The following is a 14268-nucleotide window of genomic DNA, read 5'->3' as shown; positions in this document are numbered from 1 at the left end:
AAATGGATGCATGTGGTTAATTGGGCCTCGCTATCGCACGTGGCCCATTCAAAACCGACTAGGAAACGACCATCGAACCAATGAGCCACCCTCCCCCTCCCCCCCCCCCCCCCCCCCGCCAGGAGCTCCTGTCCGAGGCTCTCTACGTCAGAGAGCCGACGTTTCGCACAGGGCGCGGCTCACTTGGCCCGACCCATTTTGCAGTGGCACGTTCGCGAGGTGGAAAAACGCCAAAAATTAGCGCGCTAGAGCTGGTTTTTGAACCCGAGACTTCGAGGTGATGCGCGCGCAATGCTAGCCAATCTGCCTGACATCCCTCACCCCTTAAAAAAGCCAATCTGCCTGACAAACTCCTGTGCTAGATATGCAACGCAGCTGTTAAAGAAACTAACAAAAGCAGCAAAATCTAAACGTTCACAAAATTCCCCAAAAACTAGCCACTATAACACATAGGAATTTGTAATTAAAATGGCAGCCCGGTGCATATGAACCACAAGAGAGTTAAACTTTTTAGAAATTTAGAACATTATTTTCTTTAAAAAAATGAAAATATTTTTTGAAACACAAACATTTCGTGAAAACACAAACCTTTTTTGGGTTTCTCAAACATTTCTTGAAAAAAGTTTTTTTTTGAAAATGAGAATATTTTTGAAATCACAAACAATCTTTAAAAAACAAATATTTTCTGAAAACAGGATTTTTTTTGAAAAAATATTTTAAAAAATTATGAACAAAATTTCCAAAACGGTAACAGTTTTTGAATTTGCAAACAAAATTTGAAAACATGAACATTTTTTGAATATGTGAACAAATTTGGCAAAGGTTGAACCTTTTTTTTTGAAATTCCTGAACATTTTTTGAATTTGTGAACAAAATTTGAAAAGCAAACAGTTTTCAAAACTTGACCATTTTATGAAAAATCCTTGAACTTTTTTTAATTTGCAAACAAAATTTGAAAACATGAACATTTTTTGAAAATTTGAACAAATTTGGAAAAGCTAGAACAGTTTTTGAAATTCCCGAACATTTTGTGAATTTGTGAAAAGAAAATTAAAAACATGGATAGTTTTCTAAATTACGAACAGTTTTTCAAAATGTGAACATTTTCGAAAATACCCCGAACATTTTTAATTAGCGATTTTTTTTCAAATCGCGGACGGGTCGACAATTTGTCGCAGAATGCGTGACATCCTACCCCCGTGGCCCCGTCTCCTCCTCCTCTCCTCCTCGTCTTCGTTTCAGATGTGTAGCACAGATGTAGTACCACTGCATGCATCCCAATCCCATCGCATGTAGTAGTAGTATATAAGTTGAAAAAAGAATAACCACTCGTCCCCCGCGTCGCCCTCCTTGGCGACACGGGGGAAGCCCTAGATCGAGGCGGCTCGCCCCTCTCTCCTCCCTCCCCTCGGCTCGCCGCCGCCGGAGGAGCGGCCGGCGAAGTCCGGGCCGGCTCCTGTGAAGGTGGCGGCGGGGCCCTTCTCCATTTTTTGCCTGCATGCTTCGCGCGGCGGCTGCCGGATGGCGCGGGTGCTGCCATGGACGGCGCGGGTGCTCGCGCTCGCGAGATATCCTAGACGATGTGGCGGCCCTGGGCGGCGTATGGTGGAGGCTCGCTGCGGCTGCCGGGCCAGATCTGGGCCTGGCGGGCTGGCGGCTGGTGGAGCGGGCGCGGGATGAGCGTAGTCGGTGCCCCTAGCGCGGATCTGTTGGGTGGTTGCGCCGGTGCGCGAGGAGGTTGGGCGACACGGCGGTGAGGGGCTCCAAGCCCGATCTGAGTTTGGGCGGTCCCGTGCCCAGATCTCGCTGGCTAGTGGCGCCTGGATAGGGGAGGCGGGAGCGGTGGTGCCGGTGGATGCTGGTGGGTTCCCCTTGCAAGCGTGTGCACGTCCAGCTCCTAGAGCAGGGGCGCCGTCCAGCCTGTTGGTGCTAGAGGAGGCTCAGGCAGACCAGATCCAGCACGGAGGTCCGGTCTTTGCGCGCGGTGATGCGAGCGCGTTAAGTTTTGGCTTGGTTTTCGCTCTGTTTCGGCGCGCTGCGGTGCGGGCCAGTCTGCAATGGTTCTACTTCGCTCTTTCCTGTGCGCTGCGGTGCGAAATCTCGCCCAGATCTGCACGGAGCCGGAGGATGGCCGGAGTCGATTTGGTTCGCCCAGGTCCTGCGAGCGGCGGTGCGGACCGGTCAGGTTGGCGTGTGCTCGCCTAGATTCTGCGTGCGGCGGCGACTATCCCGTGTCTGGTAGTGTATGCTTGGCCTTGCTCTGCACGGTGGTGCTGGTTGGTCTCGGATCCTGGATGGTTGGCGGAAGGCTTGGCTCCGGATGAAAATCTTGCATCGACCTTGTCGAAGCCGACGGTAACGGCATCTATGGATGTCGTCTTCTTCCTTGGAGGTACCGCCGTGGAGCTCGTTGCTTTTCCTGCCTCATGACTGAGGTCTTCGAGTGAAAACCTAAGATCTGGCGGAGCCAAATCGGATGATGGTGGTCCTCTCGATACCACTTCCTTCTGGGAGGCGTCATCTTGGAGGCCTCGATGATGGATTCCGATGATGTGCATGGTTGCTGGCGAATCTTGGGTTTGTGTTGGTGCCGGCGGGTTTCTGTTTTTTTTCTTTTCTTTTTACACTAGCCCTTTTGCGGTGCTTTTCTCCTTTGGAGGTGTTCTTATTACTCTTTTTCTGATCAATGAATTTGGCAGTGCTACTGCCAACGTTTAAAAAAAAAGATCTGTAGCACTGATCTCTCTCTATCCTTCTCTCCAACCCTAACCATCTGTGATCAGGGCCGCGGCAGTCCGTGCATGCCTTCCTTATCGTGGCGGCGTGCCCAATCCCGTACGCGTGCAGGTGGTCAGTTCATCATCGTACAAAGGAGAAAAAGATAAAAACCCTGAGCCCCGCGCCCCACCTGTCTGTCCAAACCCCCTCTCGCCAGCGCGTTCACCTCTCCCCGCCGCAGCCGCCGCTCGCGTGTCCCGCCGCCAGCAAGCGACACACCGCCGCTCGCGATGCCGACGGTCAGCGTCGGCCGCGACCGCCTCTTCGCCGCACTCGGCAGGGTCTACAGTAAGCGCCTCCCCCTCGCCCCCCACCCCTGAACCCCGCCGCGTACTCCCTCCCTTAACCCGCCGCGAGAACGCCTAACTTATCTCGTCTCTTTGTTGTGGATGCTCCAGCGCAAGACGAATTCGAGGCACTCTGCTTCGATTTCGGCATCGAACTCGATGATGTGGTGAGCCTCTCGGATCTGTGCCCTTTTTCTCTCTCCTATACTCGCATGCTTTGCTGTTTGGGTGTTAATTTCGTTTGATGTGATTTGCTTTATTGGGTTTGTGTAGACCACAGAGAAGGCCATCATCCGGAAGGAGAAGCACCTGGAGGAAGACGTCGAAGCGGACGGCGATGACGAGGTCATCTACAAGATTGAGGTTGCCGCCAATAGGTAATCGCATTTCGGTTTTACCAGCTGAATTGTCTATACAAGTGGCTAAACTGCTCTGACTTGAGTTGCTATCATGCGAGATATCTGTACGTCTTCGGTATCACTAGCTCAATTAGTCTGCATTGAGCTGCTAATTGAATATGTGTGTATGAATTGGTGTCACGAGCAAATTTTGTTCTGCAATTCAGTTAAAAGTTTTTGGTGTATATGGGTGTCGTGCATGCCATGTGTCACTTAATGGTTGGACTTTGCGGAGATTGACCTTGTTAATCCGTACTAATGTCAGCTCAAGTCTTAGCCTGCATTAATTATGGTGATTCTTTTGGTCTTGGCGTCAAATTTGGAACCAACATGTGTAGGTTTTGTTCACTCTGATTTCCATTTAATTTGACATAAACTTTGGCTTGCGCCATTCCTATATTTGATGGTAATTCATGTTACGGAGGGAGTAGTTTATTTTGTCTTGTTACTTTTGTATTTAGTTCTATTCTCTTGTTAAGTTTGGGTGTAGTAAGAAATTTTTTGATGCTGTGAGACACATGTAGTATAATAACTTGCTTTCTCGTACATGTTTGATGTGAGATAAGACTTCAAATAGTTGAACTTCCACACAGCACATTGTGTTCATCCAGAACTTCTGCTTTTGCTTTCTTTCCAGCAAAAGAAAAAGAACTGTTTGCTCGTATATGTCTGATGTGACATAAGACTTCAAATTGTTGAACTTCCAAATAGTCTACACTGGTTTTATAGATGGGAGTATCACCTTATTAGTATTGCTGGCGTCAAGTATGCACCGGAAATGTCTTGGCTGCCTTATGCTTTCACGATATGTTTTCTTAATTTACTAAGTTCAATTGGATGATTTGTTGGTTGCTAAACAACTACAAAGAATTAGCAAAGATTTCTTATGCAGTGTGATGTCCATTACAATGCATGCAGATATGATTTGTTATGTCTAGAAGGAATAGCAAGGTCCCTTCGCATTTTCACTGGGAGTGAAGCTACCCCTATATTTAAAATTGCCTCAATCCCTCGTGGTTCAATGCTTCAGATGCATGTTAGATCACAGGTAATGGGTTGACCAGGAAGGTTTACTTTTACCCTCATCTAGCTCTTTATTATACGTATGGTTATTATATTTTATCCTTATAATTTCTTATTGCCATGTTACGACATATGTCAAATTTTCAATTAATGTACTCGAAAAATATGAGAAAAAAACAATAAGGTTGAGTATCTTCAAATTTTCAATTAATATACTTGAAATTTTTTGCTAACTTCTGGGTAACAGTTCTGTATTGGCTGTGGATAAAATCGATAGACAGAGCTAAGGGCTTGGTGCTCGTCTCAATTTTAAACTCTCTTGAACAACTTCATTGTTAGTGTATATTCTGGATAAAAAACATTTCAAAAAAAAGGAGAAATGACTCAGTGAGTTAAATGAATGACAAAAAAGGGGTTTGGAAAAAGAAAACAAAGGCAGCGGTTAACACACTAGTTTAATTTTCTATACATATGTTTGTCATACTTAATCCATGTGTGTCATAAATGTTCAGTTGTAGCCCTGACCACTTGTATAGCAGAAAAAGACATGAAAATTCCTTGATGTTAACTTGTCCATGCGTTTGAGATTCTAGACGCTAGCAGCAGATGACATGTCAAGTAATGGATTACGTTTTTTTTTAAATCTTGACCCTGTTTCTCTAGGAAGAAATGGATTATGTATGCACACATCTATTAAAGGAAAGTCAAAGCCTTGACCAGCTGATATTTTATTTCTCTTGCAGACCTCGCAAATTAGACCATATGTAGTTTGTGCTGTCCTAAGAGGAGTAACTTTTGATGAAGTCAGATACAACAGCTTCATTGATCTTCAAGACAAACTCCATCAAAATATTTGCCGGTACAACTTGTCTGGGCTAGCGGTGGTGTGTTAGTTTGTTGTATTTGAGTTGAAGATCATCACCCTTAGTTAACTCATTGTTGTGCTGGAGAACAGGAAGAGAACTCTTGTTGCTATTGGTACCCATGATTTGGACACTCTACAAGGACCCTTCACATACGAGGTAATTTTTTGACCTTGCTGCAATTTAGCTACAGTTAGTTGACGCTCCTTATTAATTCCATCAAACATCCCAGAGAGCTTTGTATTTCCGTCAGGCACATCCTTGCTATTTCATTCTGTGCGTGTTTTGCATTTTCTGTTCTTCTCTGTGGTTGGTGGGTGGGGGGCCATATTTCTGTTTGAGGATCATTGCTAAAGCTTTTTTTTTCAAGGGTAGTTAAGTTTTTTAGGGATATAGAAACACAGGACATGCTGTGGTCCATTTAATTGATTTTGCATGTATCCACGGAGCTAGCTCATGTCAAGGCTATAGCTTATTGGCCCCAGAAGCTCCCTTCCGCTGCCTCAGGCCCTGTTTGGGGGAGTTCAGGTTTGTCTTGAGTTCACCAGAAGCAAACTATACTTTTAAACAGGCTGTCTTCAAGCTGGAGCTAACTCTCAGCTTGTATTGATAAACTGGACCTCCTTTTCACCAGCATTTTAGAGAAGCCCTAATTTGGGGGAAACTTGTGCCCTGTTATTTAAACCTATTGCATTATGGTCTGAAGCTTTGTAACACCAGCCCAAGGTGCTCCCCACTGTTGGTGTTATTCCAGCCTATAAGTACAATCGGTGCCATTTTTGCGGACTGCTGTTGATTCCGGGGTGGTTAACTGACAAGTGAAAGGCGGGGGTTCGGGTCTAGTTAGTAAAATTTGAAGAGTAGCTCTCCCTGACATGTGCAATCAAACTGTTCCTGATGCTATTGACTTCGGATGGAAATTCGGAGAATCGGTGTTAATTTTGGTGTAACTGGTGCATTAACCTTGGAACCATTGTGCATCCTAGGCATGGTTTCTTGTTTGAAGTTGTTGAATTGATGTATGTGTTGAGTTGTGGTGTTTGGATGGGCCTTTCCCAATTTCCGTGCTATACCCTATACTGTCCATATTCTTTGATAGCTTGGCTAGTTGAAGTAAATACAAAGAAAAACACCATCAGGTGCTGAGCTTTTCAAGTGTATCATAAGTTGATATTTTATTTATGTTTAGAGATTTTTGTGGGAATTTTCGACCTTGCAAGCAATTCTTGACTATAGTATATATCTTCTTATGTGCCTCTTTCGGATAAGCTTTTTTCATTTTGATCAAAACTCACAAATATTATTTTAACTTTATAGCTGATGATGCGACGATGCAAATGCCCCTGTTGATTCCTATATCCTTTATTTGACATATTAATTAATCTTTTCAGGCTCTACCACCACAGGAAATCAATTTTATCCCACTAAAGCAGGTTAAAATTCACCACTTTAAACCAGCGATACATATCTCCACTTTACACATTACTGTTAGAGCATTCCTGCAGTCTTTTGTGCGGGTTTCTGGGAAAACAGCAGTTTTGACTTACATTTCTTCTTTTCGTTTGCTTGGTTATATTGGTTCAGGAGCAAAATTTCAGAGCGGATGCATTGATGGATTTCTACAGAGTAAGTAGCTATAGGTTATAATGCCGTTGGTATACTTAATATTGCTACTTATGACCGTGGGAACCATGATTTTCTGAAGTTCTGCAGTTCTATACCCTTGGTGCTTAGTTCTGATTTTCCTTAAATACTCTCTCTGTACATATATTTGGTCACTGATAGCTTACACTTTCTTTTGGCAGTCGGACATGAAATTGAAGAAATTTTTGCATATAATCGAGAACTCTCCAGTTTACCCAGTTATACATGATAGCAACAGGTAAACCCATTTCATGGTATTGTGGTTACATTTCTCAACTTATTTTTGTTACAAGGCGTATGGTCTTGTTATAAAAGGCAAGACACACGTTTAGTTACCAGTTCAATACTTCACTTAATATTATGATGCATATATTGTTTGTACCAGGACTGTCCTGGTACTTATTCTGGGTCCTTGTTTTGTACTGCCCATACAGCAAGCTGACACTTCAATACTTGCAGAACTGTATTATCTTTACCTCCTATCATCAATGGTGCACATTCTGCTATCACCCTTAAGACAAGGAATGTGTTTATCGAATGCACTGCGACAGACCTTACAAAAGCAAATATTGTTCTGAACACAATGGTAGGTGTAATGTAATGCTTGCTATCTTTTAGATTGTAATTGTTCTGTCCTTTTGGATGAAGATTAGATTTGTTTTGTTGATGCACTTGTTACCTATGTGTCTAGGTTGCAATGTTTTCGGAGTACTGTGAAAATAAGTTTGAAGTGGAACCAGTTGAAGTGGTATCTTATGATGGAAGCACAGCCATTTATCCTGATCTTTCATGTTATAAAATGGAAGTTCCGCTCTCTGATATTGTTGGACCCATTGGAATCTCCCTAGATGAGACACAGGTATACTTTATTGAAGCCTGAAAGATCATCAAGTACAGCATATCTTTTCGCTGGAAACACGGACCTCATATGTAATAATTGAAACAAGTGATAGATTTCGATCTCTACTGTAGAACAGCTGGTTTTTCTGATGCAAATTGCAATGTTCTACCTGTATTCAAAATTAAATTAAACAAATATTTTTGATAATTATGTAAGGCAATGTTTTCTGCTTGAGTTCTTTGAATTTATGTTCGCAGCTTTGAGCAAGTGAAATGATACAACTGAGTATTTGAAAGTTCAGGTTATCTCCCTTTTGAACAAAATGCAATTGCAAGCGAGACTTTGTTCATCAAATGGGGAGCCTTGTATTTCGGTGTCTGTCCCTCCTACAAGAAGTGATGTTCTGCATGCCCGTGATCTAACAGAGGTAACATATGCCCCTACCTATCAAAGTCTTTTTTGTAGTTACTAGGAAAATTGCCCGTGCATTGCAACGGGAGAAAATAGCATCCCTACATTATCATTCCTTCAACTAAAGTAACATAGCTTGCAAGGCACGAGAATCAGGTTGTGCAGATGTGGTAGACATGAAACATTTTTTCTGAATTCTCGAGTGCGGAAGTTCGTCGGCTTGTTTTCGAGCGCCCTCATATTGAGTTGGCGCCTAGGTGATGTAATCTTTAATGGGGTCCAGTCAGCGCCGGTCCTGGAGTTTCGGGGGCCCCGGGGCGAACTCAAATGAATGGGCCCAGTGACAGCATTGGAGGAAAAAATTGATTCCATACATTGATAAAAAAATATATTGCAAAGCTATAATAAACAACGGTAATTTTCCTTGGTAAATATCACTCCAAGTCATAAATAACAATTTCATACTTTAGGTGTAAATCAAACATCATAAAAGTCATGGAGCATAACAGAAAAGAAATGACATACTAGCGAACCTCCAAGCCTCCAGTAATCATGAGAAATGGCTCTGTGCATTTTTTGATGCAAAATCATGAAATGAAACTGTCAAGATAAATGTAGTCTATTTCAAACACAAGATTTTGTTCCCTTGTATGCCCTTTTTATAATCAGAATATCTCTTGATTTATTGTCAAGAGTGTCCCAGTTTCTAGGGTCATAGATATCAAAAGGAGAAGATCCTTGTTCATCTACACTTGCAGGATTCTCACAGCCACTCAAATATTTATAGGAGTCTCATATGGGCATTGTTTTCCTCAATTGTGGTCTCATTCTCAGCGGGTTGTTGTTGGCCTTGTGCCCCCTTTTTTTTCTGAGCAACTGCCCTTGTGCCCGTGTGCGTGCCTGCCTGCCTTCACAGTTGGGCTTCTGCTGGAGATAGGCCTCCCTGCCTACAGAATCTTTCTTTTTTATTTAGCATTTCATCAAGGCCCATATCTATATATAGCAGCACTAGGTCGGGGCCCCTAATTTGACTGGGCCCCAGGCCGTCGCCCCTGCTGCCCTGGCCCGGGGCCGGCCCAGGGTCCAGTTAACATGGAAACCGTTGAAGAGGAGGTAAACATGTGCCACAAAGAGATAATTATTTTTCAAAGGCCTTTGAAAAAATAGAGAAATTGACAGTATTTTCATGGCTTGATTTTCTAAGGCGCAACTGTGAAATATTCTTTTACCGAGCAGTTTCGTGTTGTTGATGGACCCTACCCAACTTAGGCAGATGAATCATCCACCCCGTCTTGACCTAGACCTATACATAGTTTGTTCCATGACCAGTAAAATAGTAAGTTATTAACCAGTCAAGCTGTGAAATTGGACAAGACAAAACCATGTGTGGAGGCAAATTAGGCCTTTAGTTTCTGCTATCTCCATGATGCTCTCTCATTGTGCACACATCCATCCTATAACATCAACAATCAGAACCAAGTAGTTGTTTGAGATCATCAACATTGACATGCAGAACCAACAAATCAAGGTACATGAAACTATGTTGTGTTCAGTTTTGCACAACTTTACACATGTACACAGTTCTAGGACAAATCGATCCAGTCTTGCTTTCCTATAAGATCTGCATGCAGATCAAGCTGGTATATGCAGAACCTAGCTCGTGTACCTAGCTATAGGAAACTTAATGCGATTGAGCTTTGCACAGCAACACACATGTACACACCGAGGAGGAAACTGAAAAGACTACAAAAGAGTCGTTCTTCATTGTATTTGGTTAGGATCCAAGCAGGGCCGGATAGCGGCCGCCCTCCACGCCAATTACAGGAAGGCCCTCCACACAAATACACTCGGGTGCCTTAAAAAAACTCTCCTTTAATTAGGGGGTTTCTTGTTTTTTTCTTGAACAATCATCAATTAGCAATTTCACCTAATCTCCTTTAATACTTGTTTTCTTAAACCCCTCTTTTAAATTTATGCAGCAAGCATGGCATTATGAATCTCATTAATTTCCCACAAGTTAATTAGCCTGAATTTCGTCTAATTAGTCCACATAGGACGCACCGCATCCATCATTCTCTTCCTTCCTTCCAGTTTAATTAGCGCCCACGTAGTATGGATATTCCTTCCTTCCTATTTTAATTGGCCCACCATATATCTTTCCTTCCCTAGACTCATTTTCCTTCCTTCCTTAGCCGACTTATTGAGCTGGTTGATAAAGTGTAACTCTAAGACGTATATATGTTGGTGCTTTCAGTTGTAAGGGGGCGAGGTGGTACTATTGAATAAGAAAAGTAAACGTCTTGACTACACGTGAGCTGATATTGCTTAGTTGGTATGTGTGTATGGTATGGTTTGACAGATCGTGAGTTCAATTCGTGACGCAAGTAAATTTATTTTTTTGCCAAAATATCCGACCAGGCCCACCTTGGCCCATGCGGGGATGCACAAAATAAGCTATGTGCGGCCCATGCGGGGAATTTTGGTTGAGACGGACGGACGGACGAAGACCGACAAAAATTAGGGAGTAACCAATTAGTACCACCCCACGTATATGTTTTATATTTAAACTAAAAGCGTAAATTCACGAAAAGAAGCGTATTGTGACGGTGAACCCACGGAGTCAATCCGTGCTTTATCTTACGGAAAGATTATTTAGAATTGGTTGATAGTTTCTGGTTTGATTTTCATTTTCATTCCGTACAGGATGTTGCTATAGCTTATGGGTACAACAATGTGCCAAAATCAAAGCCAAAGTCTATGACAATAGGTGGAAGGCAACCACTAAACCGTTTCTCTGATAAAATCCGTGCTGAGGTATGTGCTTAAAATATTCAGTACCTTGTAGCGATCCTTCAGCTGTGTTCCATATGCATCTGTTCACTCATCGATATTTTACTGGGAGAACAATGTTTTTGGGGCAGGTTGCAAGAGCTGGTTATATGGAGGTGCTCACATTTGTTTTGACTTCACACGAAGAAAACTTTGACATGCTAAACAGGACAGACGATGGAAATAAAGCAGTCATTATTGCAAACCCCCGTACTTCTGAATTTGAGGTGAATTGCTCAAGTACTGAAGGGTGTCTTTATGATTGGATCTTTCATTTATTTGTTACTGCTTGTTACAGTAGAAAAAAGTATGTCATTATGTTGTTAATGCATGTTAAGCGTTCATTCATTGAGGCCTGGCCTTCTAGGCTTGGTATCTTTATTAGCTTCATTTTTTTAAATAGTTGTAGATAATTTAAATATGCACACAAGCAAAATCAAGAATGCATGCACAACTACCACCTGGTGCCGGATTATGTACTGATTAAAGTTGATGAAATGTTATGGTTCTGTCTTTTTGATTAACTAGTATTATCATGAATGCATGGAGAACTAGTCTCTGGTGCTGCATTATTTACTGATTATAGTTGATGAAATGTTATGGTTCTGTCTTTTTGATTAATTAGTACAATCATGAATGCATGGACACCTAGTCTCTGGTGCTGCATTATTTACTGATTATAGTTGATGAAATGCTATGGTTCTGTCTTTCTGATTAATATACCTTTTGGATGATGTTAGTTAAATAGATTGTCGTCATACTCGTAGTATATGTGGTCATTCATATTTAGCTGTCTTCCCTTACCTACTGCAAAACAAATCAATACATTTTGGTTCTAATGTAAGACCTTGAAATATAATTATACTCCCTCCGTTCCAGAATTTAAGGTGTATTGGTTTCCGTGCAAGTCAACCATTTGAAAGTTTGACCAAGATTATAGAATAAAATAGAAACATCTGCAATACCTAATAGATAAAATGTGAAACTAGCTTTCATGATCAATAAAATGATATAAATTTTATATTGTGGATATTGATATGTTTTTCTAAAAACTTGGTCAAACATGCACTCGTTTGACTTTTGAAAAAACAAACACACCTTATATAAAGGAACGGAGGGGGCACAATTCAAATGTGCTTATTCCAGTGCGTGATGTATGTTTGTTTTGCTTGTGATGTTGCAGGTTGTAAGGAGTAGTCTGATGTCATGTTTGTTGAAAACGCTGAAGCATAATATAGACCATCCAAGACCCATAAAGGTACTTTATGAAAACAAACAATAGTATTCGTCTGCATAGTGTTAGCAGTGTTACCGAGGTGCTTTTCATGTGGCTAATGTGCATATACTCCCCTTTTTATATAACAACATTCTAATTGTTTGCTGACACATAATATTGGTTTGTAAAATTATGTTTGTTAATATGTTTATCATGATCGAAAAGGAATGCTTTCATAGAGCTGCTTATATTGGAAATAACCAATTGGCCATAGTATAATTTTTCAGCATTGTTATGTGTGCAGATTTTTGAAGTTGGGGATGTAGTGTCATTGGATGCTTCACGTGATGTTGGTGCCTCCAATAATCGCCGGCTTGCAGCTTTGTACTGTAATAGTAATTCTGGATTTGAGGTAATACACAATTACTTCCTCTGCAGGAGTAATATTTAAAGTGCTTTGTTGTTGGCCTTGGCTAAATGTTATCAATTACCCAGGAAATTATGGGTTTGGTGGATAGGATCGTCAAAATCGTGACACATTCTCCATGCGTAAAATTCGGCCAGACTTACTATGTTCCTTCAAGTGTAAGCATTTGAAATTGTCGATGCATTTGTGGTACATCCAAGGTTCCTTTGGTGTACTGATTGTCTCGTCTTATAGGAACCCGAGTTCTTTACTAAAAGACAATGCAAAATTGTTAAGAGTGATGGAAAGCAGGTTGGCTACTTGGGAATTGTCCACGCTGAGGTAATTTTTTCTGTCACACGCAAAAAAATATGCCATGGAATGATGAGCTGTGAACAATAATTCTGACCTAGTCTGTTACATGCAGGTGCTAAGAAAATTTGGCATTCCGGACCCCTGCACCTTTGTCGAGATTGACATTGAGGCTCTTTTGTAGTTGCCATGTATGTGAGTCAGGGGATTCTCTAGGTTGGTTTTGTTCACTTGACAGTCTGGCAGGCGTGTGGTATCTCAACCCAACAGGACCGGACCCTCATTTTAGTCGTGCTAAGCAATATCATGATACTGTAGATGCCTCTCAGCTTTTTTGCGAGTGAAAGATCTTGCCTTACTTTGTTTCCGTTTTGATACAAATTATACAGCACCATTTTGGCACACATGTTTCTATGAAACATACCAGTTATTAATATTGTGAAGAATTAGGCGGTGGAAAGGCAACAAGTTGAGTTAATGAAATCCCTTCCAAACCATGTTTGACACGATGCTCAAGTAAATTTAGCGTCCAGCGCCTTTTTCACCGAACCTGACAATTCAGTTCTGTGAGTTGAGCAGGTTGCGGCTGAACTCTGCTGTCTGCTTCTCCCGATATCTGTTACGGAAATTTTGGTCGTCTGCGCGTTGTTTTCTTGGTCGGCCAATTGTGGGCGCGTTGCCTTCAAGCTGCAGACGTTTTCTTTCTTTCTTATTCCAGTCCTGACGGCTCATGGCTGACGGACAGAGCCGGGCACGAACGGACGGACAAGGCGAGTCCAATCCTTTCCCGATCGGGACGGACCGCTCTTCCAAGCCACAATCACAAGGTCCACTAGGACGGAGCTTCCGCCGCGGCCACTGTGTCTAGGTCCATGTGGGGCTCTTTTGTGCATTGACGAATTGGATGGACTTGGTTCACTGCGCTAGGAAATGAAGATTAGGCCCTGTTTGATAACAAAGTATTTTTGAAGTATTTGAAGAATACTGCAGTTTTTCAAAATACCATAGTATTAATTACTATGAGCTGTTTGGCTATGACTAAAAACTGTGGTATTAAAACATAGGAAATGAAGATTAGACCCTGTTTGATAACAAAGTATTTTTGAAGTATTTGAAGAATACTGCAGTTTTTCAAAATACCATAGTATTAATTACTATGAGCTGTTTGGCTATGACTAAAAACTGTGGTATTAAAACAGTAGTATTTACAAAACCACAGTATTTTCTCTGTTTTAAAAAAAAAACCCTTGACCTCTTTTT

The 14268-nt window shown here is 41.9% G+C and overlaps 1 protein-coding gene across 1 annotated transcript; it reads left to right on the top strand.

Moving 5' to 3' along the window:
- Window positions 1-2876: 2876 nt before the first annotated feature.
- On the top strand, window positions 2877-13505 carry LOC125508266 (phenylalanine--tRNA ligase beta subunit, cytoplasmic). Its single transcript, XM_048672915.2, has 19 exons — window positions 2877-3066; window positions 3177-3232; window positions 3339-3442; window positions 4382-4511; window positions 5230-5345; window positions 5442-5508; window positions 6741-6782; window positions 6934-6975; window positions 7155-7231; window positions 7453-7579; window positions 7685-7852; window positions 8136-8261; window positions 10949-11059; window positions 11167-11301; window positions 12258-12332; window positions 12595-12702; window positions 12786-12875; window positions 12952-13038; window positions 13124-13505. Exons 1-19 carry the CDS (start codon window positions 3009-3011, stop codon window positions 13190-13192), a joined length of 1788 nt encoding a protein of 595 aa, XP_048528872.2. The 5' UTR covers window positions 2877-3008; the 3' UTR covers window positions 13193-13505.
- The last annotated feature ends 763 nt before the right edge of the window (window positions 13506-14268 follow it).

The sequence above is a fragment of the Triticum urartu genome, chromosome 5A (assembly GCF_056163025.1).
Source record: "Triticum urartu cultivar PI428250 chromosome 5A, HENAU_Tu73, whole genome shotgun sequence".
NCBI classification, from domain to species: Eukaryota; Viridiplantae; Streptophyta; class Magnoliopsida; order Poales; family Poaceae; genus Triticum; species Triticum urartu.
Note: the sequence above shows the minus strand (reverse complement) of the source record. Positions and strands in the feature narration are given on the sequence as shown.